Here is an 11941-nt window from a genome sequence, read left to right on the forward strand (position 1 = left end):
TACAGTTTGTCAAACCCGGGCTCTATTAAAACAAAGGATGAAGCAAATTCTAGAGTCAAGGATCTGTCTTTGTTAGTGATCTCCAGTTTGAGCCAAAAATGCTACCAGCTCCAGCATCCTTCCCAGTCATGATTGTCATGTGATGCATAGAAGCTGATGCCCTCGCTGGAATCCAAAGTACTCATGAACAGAAAATAGCTAGCCCTTATTTAAGCCACTGGCAAAGGAGATTTCTGTCACCGTGGTTCAAATTTGGCAAATTTATAAATGTTGGGCAACCATTACTCTGGCACCCCCATCTCTCTGCTCTCTCCACTGCAGTCAGTTCAAAATATCATGTATGAAGTTACTTTCTTATCCTGCCATTTTGGCTTCAGCTATTTAACATTTATTACTGACTTTTCCAAGCTTTTACATGTGCTTTTCTACCAACTAAATCTCAGCTTTCATTTCATCTACTGCTCAATACACACATGGGAAAAAAAACAAAACTTCAGCATGGATTCTTCTAGCATTCTCCTGTAAATACTGGCTTAACTGGAAATGAAAAATAACACAGAGTATCTTTAAATTTTAAGTTTCTTCTTAATGAAACAGCACATGACTTACTGTACTATATTTTATATAGTATGAAGCATTTATTTTGAGCTGAGGTGGAGAAAAACTGAAGGGAAGAGGCTACATTATATATTAAATTCAGTGCCAAGTAATGTAACTGCACATTAAAGTCAAAGAGCAGTTCACATGAGAAATAGAAACACAAAGCGAGTCACTCATCTGGATAAAAACACATATATTATTAAATTTTCTTTCTTTATTACATTGACCTATAAATGTCTTGAAGAGTGCAAGATTGGAATGAGCGAATGGGACTGATCATACAAACAGTGATCTGGTGCAGACCACCATCTTCAAAAATTCATGAAAGTATTTGAACAAAGACAGAAACCTCTTAGGCATTTCCTTAAGTTTGGCTAACTTGTGGAACTTCTATGTACAACATGTTCTGTAATACTCTACTACTGTGATTTTATTTTTATATATATATATATATATAAAAAACTAAGATCAGAAAAAATAAAATATGGAATTACAGATCCCTCTACAAGATTCTGTATTTATATTGTCATCAGTTTGTTTGATTGATCCTCCTCAAGGACCTACAGCTGAAGCAGTAGCAGCTGATTCCACTGACTGCAGATTTTTGTCTAAGGAAGACCCTGCAATGTTAAGCACACACTAACTGATACAAAAGGCAAGGCACAGGATTTAACACAGCAAAGTACAGTATTTAACTAGTCAGTAATATGACACTAAACCAAATCTACTGGTGCTGTATGGATAGTAACTAGGAGGGCATGGTAAAACTACTCCAATGTGAGACCACTGGAAAAGGAAGTCAAAGCCATGCCAATGACAGGAGAGGCAAGAAGAAGAACCAAGATGATGTGAATAAAACAGAGAAAGAAAAGTAAGGTGCATGGTGAGAAATGAAAAGATACGATTAGCAATGAATCAGCAAGGATCTGTAAGCCAGAGCTAGAGCTGGTCAGGCATCAAAACTTAAACATTTCATGAAAACATATTGGTTTTGACAAACTTCTGGTAAGATATAGGCAGAATTGTGATGGACTACTGCCTGGTTTCCTACCAAGGTGTCTGGAGGAGTACTAGGGTACCCTGGTTCCATGGGCAGCAGTATCATGAGGACTTCCTCAGAGCAGTCCAAGGGCTTGTATGTCAGCTCTGCTGAGGCTTGGCTAATGACTCTGAAACAGGGGCTAGAGAGTCCAGAAAATTCTGGCTTGAGGTCTCAGGGCTTCCAGTCTTTCTTACACAGTCTTCTTCCCTGGGAACCAAGCCAGAGATCTCAGATGTTACAGGTCCCCCCTCCCTAGACACCCAAGAGACTGGTATTGGGACGAGGTACCAATCAGGGTACTTGAAAGCTCTGAGAAGCCCAACAGGCTTCCCTTCAATCAGCAACAAGTGCTGATGATGAGCTAGGGAACTCAGAAACCCTGGAACCAGAAGCCTTGGAGCTTGGGCTTTCAGATTATCTCAGCTGTACAATTTCAAAATGAAATATTTCAAATATTCTTAAATTAGAGTTTGGGGATTTTTCTTTCCATTGGACATTTTAACAATTCTACTTTTCATTCTGAAACTGATATTTTTATTTCCCCCCTCAGAATTGTGGAATTTCCCTCAAGAACAGAAATCCCAACTTTCAACTAGCTTTACTTAGGGTGGATTTTTTTTAAAAGATAAAAGGTATTTGTTGAACTAAGAATCTATATTGCCATTGACAGGTTCTTGTGACTATATTAATCAATCAAGATTAATGGTTATGCTGCCAACAGGATCCGTCAATGGTCTTATAGAAATAGGCTCTAGAAATCATTTATGTCTGTTTATTTCATATGCAGTTAGACACCACACCAAGGTCATTCATTCTTCCCTAACCTGCTTCCACTGTGCCACTTTCTTCTAACAGTCATTCTATATGCCATCAAGGATGTACTGAAATATGGCACCTAAATACAGTAATTTAATTTGTGTTTCCATTGAGATTTCAAGCCTTAAATCTCAGATCCTTAATTGGATGTTTAATAGAGACTCTTAAAATTAGTTTAATATAATTTAATGAATTTATTTTTCTCTGATTTTTGTGGCAGTTTGTTATGTGATGTTATTTATTGTATTTAATTTTCTAAAAAAAACTGTGTTCATTTACATTTTGTGTGAATGCAACTAATTATATACACAGCAACCACTAAAAGTTTTGCTTTTAGTATTGCTTTCAAGCAGAATTTTTCATGCCTCTTGGGTCAGATTCTCTCGCCTGCACAAAACATGAACAAATAGGATTTGCTCAGTAAGATCCCAGGACAACTGGTGAAGTAGAAACTTCCCCTCCAAGCCATGAAGCAGTAGGATAACTACTTCATAAACATTATTGTAGTCCTGTAAACTGGGTTCTAGTTGTGACGTAACACCAATTTGTGTGCAACCCTGCAAGTACTGTATAAAGGGCAATGATTTGATTCCTCACTCTAGCTCCCATTAACACACAACAACTATCTCTTTGTTCCACAATTGTCTAATTCAAAATGTTCAACAAGAACAGAGATTTCAATCTAACAAGGTCTCTTCACAATGCAGAAGACTTATGGCCTGAAAATCAAAGGTGCTGAAACAGCTGAAGTTCTCAGGTGCCACTAATCTTTTTTGGAGCTAATGAAATTATCATAGAATTTTCTAAATTAATCCACCAGAACTGGATCTGGATGAGAAGCTATTGTACCACCAGAGAACCCTAGGATATCTCTTTGTAAGTCAGGGTCAGTGTGCATTGAAAGTCTATGCTATACTGAGAGCGAGTATACCTGCTAAGTAAAACTTTTGCCATAGAAGAGATGTCAACTACTAAATCAAAGGAGGAATCCTGCTGGATCAAATTATTCCCTTTCTCTTGGAACTGTCATGCAAACATACATGTTAGTTCACCATGAAGTATATCAATATCAAAGAGGTCTTGTGTGGTGTTGTATCATATTTGCAACAGGGGAAAGCATTCACTGTCACTTGTTAAGACTAATCATTTTTATTTCCTGTTTATCATGAATATATATATATATATATATACACACACACACACACACACACACACACACACATAAATAAAAATAATAAAAACATTTAACTTCTGAACAGTATTCTCTGTTTTCTAGACTGAATGCTCAAGATGTTCTGCTCTGTAAGAGACAAAGGGCCAGATTCTGCCATCCTCCACATGTTGAATAGCACTTTCACTCTCCAAGTAATCACCCTGAAGAAAATGAGACTAGACACAGTTGGGTATTATTTCATGTGTGTAGCAAAATCTTGCCTAAAGAAAAAAGGAGCAGAATAAAGAATAAAGGAGCAGAAGCAAACGGATAAGTTGTAAGTCCTGGAGTCAGTCGTCCCTCGTGTCAAACATCTGTCAAATATGCTGAACGTTCCTCATGGATACCAATATATCTCATGCCTTGAGGCTGGGGGAAGGGAAGGCTTATTAAGCTGGACAAGACTTCTCAACTACATGCGAGGATTTGCTCCTTTGCCCTTGAATCAAGGGTCTCTGACAGGTGATAAAAGTAAATCTTGGATTGGGAGATGTTTTGTGTCAGCCCCCTAGACAGTTTGTATTGCAGCAGGGAATTATTTAAGCCATTTAGACCATTTTTGATACCTAGCCTCTTCAAACCTGATTGTAATTTGCTCGAGCATTCTGTGCTCAGGGAAAACCATGTCAACCAGTGATACACAAGAGAAATATAGATACAAAGTGTGGTGTGCGCAGCTTAGAAGTGAGATAAAGTTGTGCACTGGAAAAGAATACCATGAAACCCACATAAGCACAAAGACCACAGTGAAAAGGTGGACTGTGCCATTTTCTTTGAAACAAATATAAGACACAGATAATTTTTCTACTAAAGAATCATTTGTGATTGTTTGTGCCACAGAGGCAGATAAATGCCAAAAAGATAGATCCCTCTGTCTCTGAGATACTTCCTGTATAGTATAAAGTTAATAGCAAAGTAATAACGAGAGTCTAGTCCTGACATAAAATATAAAGTTATGCCTGCTGGATGCAGGCTTCATGATCTATAACCTGTGAATGCCTTTGATCATAGCAGGGAAGTTTCCACCAGGGTGGCAAGAGGAGGGCAAATACCATCCAGGAAACAGAACAGTGTTTTATCAGGTTATATACATGGTTACAATTATAAATATCATCAAGATAACTTTAAGCACTTAACTTTAAATAATGACATTTAAAAGAAGTAGCCAGATTTTGAGACACCTTGGCTATTAACAGCTCTCTATAATGTCCATGGGCGTTTTAGGTACTAAGCTCTAAAAAACAGTCCATTTGAATTTAGGTGCTTAAATACGGGTACAGGTATCTAGTTTTATTCATCTCTATTTGGAAACTTTGGCTAAAGTGTTTTACCACTGGAACTATACCAACTTAAAAGAGATGGAGGCCTTATCCAGCCTCTTTAATTATGTGATCACATACCATTTCTCAAGTAATAATTTAATATATTGCACTTTCACATACAACATGCCCCACAATATAATACACCTAATTTAGAAGGCAGAATGAAGAAAAAAGGATGTTTCAAGAGTTATGATTGCATAGAGCATGGACAGAGCACATCTTTAACTGATTCACCCTTCCTTTCCTGCTTAATTAAAGCTGAAACCATAGCTACTGCTGAAGTCTGTTATTCATGGGTTAACCTGTTTTTGAAACAGCATTTCCAAGGCTGTGAAATGGGAGGGAGACCAGACAAACAGCAAAACTGTCCTAAGAAAGTTTAGCGTGATTAACAGAACATCAAGACAATTAAAAAGGAGAGATGTTCATTAACAACTATGAAGAGAAGAATAATGTTAGAGTCAACTGACTCCCCCAAATGCCTGAATGGTAATGTCACAGCTACCACACTGTAGAGTAGGAATCAAAGCCAGGTGCTTCTATCATCAGAAAATCAGCTTCCCCACTTAATACATGAATCCCAATGTGCGACTGGTTTGTGTGGGGAGGGGAGGGAAGAGGCAGCATGTAGTATGTGAGAAAATATGACATACTGTTTTCCTGCAACTCTGGATGAACATGTAGTACCTTGAAACCTTTTTCTGTTCCTTTTTATGTACAGTAATTACCTTATAATAGTAAATTTATCTCTATTGATTTTATATTGCAACTTTTTATGCACACTGATAATTCTATCAGCACTCGCATGTGACATATTTTCTTTTCAACCGTCAGTAAATTCTGCCTATGATATAGCGCAGAAAATGATGCTGTTAAGGATGAAGATAATTTTAGATGCATACTTGGTCACTGAGTGGTCTATATTAGGGCTGTGTAAAGCTTTGGGTGCTGATTCGTTTTGGAGGAGATGTGGCCCAATTTGGCAGCTGAATCTCCGAATCTGAATCGAATCGGGGGACCAATAAAAAGGTCCGAATTCAATTCAAAGCCTCCAAATCGATTTGGAAAAGATTCAGAGAAATATCTGAAGATTCAGGAAGTCCCCACTCACCACTGCAGGGAGCTAGATCCAGGCTCTATGCCGGTAAGTAGGGGGTGAGGGGGGAGCGGGGAGTCATGGGGGGACCCCTGCCAGGCCCCATCCCCTGCCTGCTTCCCAAGCCCCCCTGAGTGCCCCCTGACCCCCACCTGCTCTCCCAGCCCCATCAATGGCTGCCCCACCTGGCCCCAGCATCCCAGTTCTTTAAAAAGCCCCGCACTCACTGGCTCCTGCCAGGCAGGTAGGCAATCCCTGCTGCCCCCCACTGTCCTGTGCTGCGTGGGGGGCTCTGCCACAAGCCCCCATCCCCTGCCTGCTCTCCCAGCCCTGTCAATGGCTGCCCCACCTGGCCCCAGCGTCCCGGCTCTTTAAAAAAAAGCCCCGCACTCACCAGGTCCTGCAGTGGCCATCAGAGCTTCTGAGGGCTTATGGCAGAGCCCCCCAAGCAGTGTGGGGCAGTGGTGGGCAGCGGGGATTGCCCCCCCAACCTGGCAGCAGCTGGTGAGTGCATGGCATTTTATTTTTTTCAATTTTTTTTTTTTTTTTTTTTTAAAGAGCAGGGACGCGGGGCTGGGCGAGGCAGCCATTGATGGGGCTGGAAGAATGCATGCAATACAGTGTGGGTGCATCAGCTTGTGTGCTCCCCAGACTCGATTAACCAAGTCTGCTCTGATGTGCTGGATTTCCAGTGTGTCAGGGCCGACAATAGTATGTCTATAAATCCTGATAATTTTTCCCATTTTCCTATTCCAAAACACATCTTTTATTATTTCTGCTGCTGTGCTACTTCTCAGTTCTACCTCTGGATCAGAATCCCAGTGTGCCAGGTGAAATGCAAACACAGAACATAAAAATGATCCATGGCTCAAAGGTTCTAACATTTCTGACTTGTTTCTGCACAGGCTTATGCTCCAAAGAACCAGTGTTCAAGAAGAGACCAGGACCAGTAAACCATAGTTCAATAGGCAAAAGTGTCTGAAAGGTACAGAAAATGGAAAAAGCAAGGTAAAACTGAAGTATGCAACCTTAATTACAGCAGTTATTATTAATCAGAAAGTGATACACTGATAGAATACAGTACTATATTTCCTGAATGTGTCATCCTGAACACTTTAAAAACACAAACATTCAGCAGCGAGTAGGAATTGAATGAAGCAAGCTTTTCACATATGTAAATCTTTTGTTATCACAAAAGTTAATCCTGGAAATGGCAATCATTGTAATTCAGTGCAGAGTTTGGCCTTGTATATTTATCTTTATGAGAAATTTGTGTCATGATTTTAGGAGTTAGTCTTGAAAAACCCACCTCTGTGTGAGCATCAGCCTTCCCTCCAAATGTGTTTGGTTTAATAAACTGACATCATGGCTGCATGTATGGTTCAGGCTTTCCAAGCAAACAGTGAGGGCTTACTCAAGAAAATTCAGGTCTACAGTGGTGAGTGGCCTGACTCAGAATTAGTTTACATAGTGCCACAGCATAAAAGCCCCATAGAGGTTTAATTATAAAATCCATGGAAAATTCATGATGCAACAATTAGAGCCTTAAATATGTTAACAATTTCTGCCCACTGTACATTAGACAATGCTGACTTAACTACACACAGTAATTCTTGATGATATTATATTATCCTCAAGCTAGTCACTAAAATGAAAATGACAGTGGTTTAAAAAGTGACACTTCTGCATCTGTTTGAGCAAAACCTACTCAAATAATCAAATACTTACTGTAGTCTACTAAAAAGCACAATTAAGGTAAAATGTATTAATAAATATTTAATACTTATACTTTTTTAGTTTTGTACAGCTAAGACCCAATTAATTTTATCTGATACTAAATTTTTATAACTAGGTGGTATGAAAGCTTTACCAATCCTAGAAAAGAAAGCCTCCTTTATAAGCAAACCATGTGGTAGTTTTTAAAGTTGCATCTATTAATTACAAACCATCTTAAAACTGCAAAAGGTTAACTGTAGCTTTGCTATCTTTGAACTACGACTCAATCCAAAATAATGGATTCATCTAAATACGGTCCTTAATTTTCACCCAGAGACACGTCAGAAAGATTCTTGCAAAAGCTTCACACACTGCGTAATCTTCTGGGCCTTGAAAAAAGTCTTTAGTGTACTTAGCATTAATTTAAAGTATATCTCAGAACTTTACCATTTTACCTTGCTTAAATATATAGAAATTATTAAAACATGTAGTTAACTGCATTTAATGTAGACTCTTGTTATACAGTGTTTACAAAAATGAAAACAGCAAAGCAAACAATGAAGCAATATATTATTTGTTCTATAATGTACTATTTGACTTGCTTAATTCCCTAGTCTGAATGTTATTCCCTTGGTGGAAAAAAAAATACCAAAGGGTAAAGACAGCTTTACTGACCTGTGTGCTGCCTCCGATGCTTGGTGAGGGCATGACGTGTCCCGCCGGCAAAGCCACAAAGGTCACATAGGAACGACTTCTCGCCTGTTGCAACAATAAACAGATGAGGGACTGCGGAGGTCACAGATCATTAAAACATATCTATCAAGGCTTTCAGGGTTACTAATTCCTCCAATCAAATGTTTCCATGTAAATATGTCAAATGGGAATGAAATTACCACTGCGGTTTATTGACTGTGATAAAATCTGAAAAGCACCACTGAACATAATTACATACTTGTCAGACCCATAAAAATTAGCTTTATTATCAATGGAATGGTTTTGTACAACTTCATTTCTGTTAGATGTCTTCCAGATGGGGCTGCTTTATGCACTTGAACAGTTTTTATGCATATCCTGATTTTTTACAATTCCCATACATCTGGCCTTTCTATGCTGAGTAAAGATTGCCTGAAAAAGTTAATATACTGTATATATGATTCTGCTTAAATACAATATATTGAATTTACTAACAAATTAAGGATACTGAGAAAATTTTAACTGATTTGAACACAGTCTTCTTTAGTAACCTTCTATTTAATCATACAAATTAAATTATTTACTTGACTATTTTGAAAAGCCCAGGCAACAATAAAAGCCCTACTACTCAGTACCAGTGGCAATTCAGTACTGTTTATGTTTCTAAAACTTTCATGATATTAAAAAACAAAAACCCCAAGTCTGGGGATTACTACAGAAATTGAAGTAAAAATCATGTTATTCATCTTCAATGATATTCCTTTGTTTCAAACTTTGGAACAATTAGAAAATGATTTTGCAGGCTCACTACTTTGAAAGCATGTAAATGTTCAGTTTTTAGTATTTTTATACCATCTAAAATTTTGCCCCATTGCCTATAAATACAATCTATCGATTCACAGTAGCATTTTTACTCAGTAAGTACTAGCATGGCTAAGCAGATTCATCTCTTAAGGCCCACGTAAAGTGCCATTATAGAATAATAATGCTAATCTTGGACCAACCCAGTGAAATTATAAAACAGCTTTAAAAACAAAATGAGTCACTTTACTAATGTGGACCCAAATTATCCCCTTTCCTGCAGTGACAGAAATGGGAAGGGAACCAAGGAGCCAGGGTGCTGCTTCAGATTAATCTAATAGTTTCCTTCATACTTTCTTTCAGAGGAAGGACTTTTAGGATTCATAGACTATCATGTGGGATGTGGACCCCTCTAATACACAGTACTTAGAGAGGCCACACAGGTCCTAAAGGGTCACACATACTGTGCAACTTTTCTGGCTCATTCCCACCTTCCACAGACCCTGCAGTCACCTCCACTTATACCTGTACAAGCAATCCATTATGAAATTAGTGCAGAGCCTGAGCTATAAGTGATTTCAGCAGCATTAGTAAAAAACAAAGTTAATGAGATATTAATTGCCTATGAAAAAAAGAATGCCACAGGTGGCAGCTCCTACTCCTCTACCTCCAGCCTATATACACACACATAAAATTGCCAAAGCCACAGGTAAAGCACTGATTCCCTGGTGGCAGCATTCCCAATTCTAAGGTCCCTTGGCTACAGAAATAGAGAAAATCATCCATTGGCTTTAAAGACAGTTTATGCCAAATGTTCACAGGTAGTTAGTTTCCACGTAGTTAGGTGTTTAGAAAAGCTCCTTGTGCAGGCAAATCTAAACTTTGTAACATTAGCATCAATATTATATAAACAAACCTGCATGTCAAAACATACACTTGCAAATTTAGAGCCTGGTTTTGAAAATTTAGCCCCTAATGCAACAGGCATTCCAAGATGGTATCCTACACACAGGGCATGTCTACACGAGAATTTACGTCGGTTTAAATTTACTTAACAGTAAGTTAGTGTGCAGTAAGCAGGGATAGACCAGCGTCTACATGTGCAGGTATTAAAGCATATTAACGCTGTGTGCAGACTGACGTGGGACTAACTTGAGTCCCATGTCAGTCCACACACACATTGTTACTGCGCAGTAAGGCATCTAAATGTGCATTACTGTGCAGTAACTAATTGGGCATAAATTTGATACCTGCATGATGCAGGTATCAAATTTAGGCTCAATTCAGCATAAGTCACTATATTTACAGTGCAGTACAGGCATGCACGTGTAGACATGCACCCATTCTGCAGAGTAATTTTGGTTACTGTACAGTAAATGAGTACATGTAGACACACCTACAGAATACCTTTTGGTCACATAGTGCAGGAATTAGTTGGGTAACTGTCACTAAGAGCAAGAAAGCAAAAAACAAAACCCAAAAACCAATATATAGAAAAACAGTGGGAATTACATCAGTCAGCCTTTCATTTTGAAGTAAATACATTTCAGTTCAATTTTTAAATTAGAATTAGCTCCATTTAAGTTCAAAATTTTGCTTAATTTTGTTACTGAAGTAAAACATTTTTTCTTTTTATAGAGATTTCTCTTTATAATCATTTTTTGTTCTTCTTGGATTTTTGTATCATGGTCTTTTCTCTACCATTTGAGTTCATCAACTTATCAAAGCAAGGGAATAGAAAGGCTATAAAAAAGAAATTGCAATTATAATTAATTAAATATTAATTCCATTAATTAATTAATCAATTTTAAATATAAATCTTTCTAACTAGCTGTAATACCCAACATGCCAGCATAAAATTAATACTTTAAAGGTAAATGCTGTTCCATGCCTACCAAGAAATTGTTCATCATCTATATATTGTCATGAATTACTTCATGTTGCGTTTAACATCTCTGAGCAAGCTTGAGTGTGCCCTGCAGCTTTGTATACTAATGAGGACACAGTATGCATAGTACCTTTGCAAACTTGCAAATTTGCTGGGTGTTTTGTATTTGTCTTTGTGGAAGGTCTTTTTGAAACACTGATACAAATTACTAAAAATCACTTAAAAATAAACAGATTAACATGTTCTGTGTAATGCTTTCATCTGAAGTCAAGTCCTGCAGCTCTCATTCAGATAAAAGTCTAACTGAAGTCAGCAAGACTTCTAAGGTGAAAATGCTACTAACTACACTATCTGACCCCTGATGTTGGAACCAAAGAAATAAGTTTACATACTAGATCTTCTGTATGACTCACTTCCAGACCTATTAGTGAATTGGTAATTTAGGTTTTGTTTGTATTATATTCTGAAACACACACACACACACTTTCATTATGTGCGTCACTAGCCTCAACTGTGTAGCATTTCATATCTACCTCTGCAGCTTGATGCATGCTGAATTCTTCATAAACTAAATATAATTTTTCATTTGGTTTTTTTTGTGCTGATGGATACATTTAATTTCTCTGGATACGTTTAACAATTTTATCATTACACCTTCAAAATTTGCAACTTTAAAACTTTCTGGAAAAATCTAAAGGTAATATTTCATTTGCTATACAGTGCTTGATCTAACATGCCATGTTTATATGATAGC

General features: G+C 37.8%; 1 protein-coding gene across 1 annotated transcript in view; it reads right to left on the reverse strand.

Annotated features, from left to right (window-relative positions):
- The window catches only part of ZNF407 (zinc finger protein 407), a 476517-nt gene that overhangs the window by 162967 nt on the left and 301609 nt on the right, over nucleotides 1-11941 (reverse strand). The window contains 1 exon segment of the mRNA XM_006028300.2: nucleotides 8481-8564. Within this exon segment, the coding sequence (XP_006028362.1) occupies nucleotides 8481-8564 (84 nt within the window).

Source organism: Alligator sinensis, unplaced genomic scaffold (assembly GCF_000455745.1).
Source record: "Alligator sinensis unplaced genomic scaffold, ASM45574v1 scaffold129_1, whole genome shotgun sequence".
Lineage (NCBI taxonomy): Eukaryota > Metazoa > Chordata > Crocodylia > Alligatoridae > Alligator > Alligator sinensis.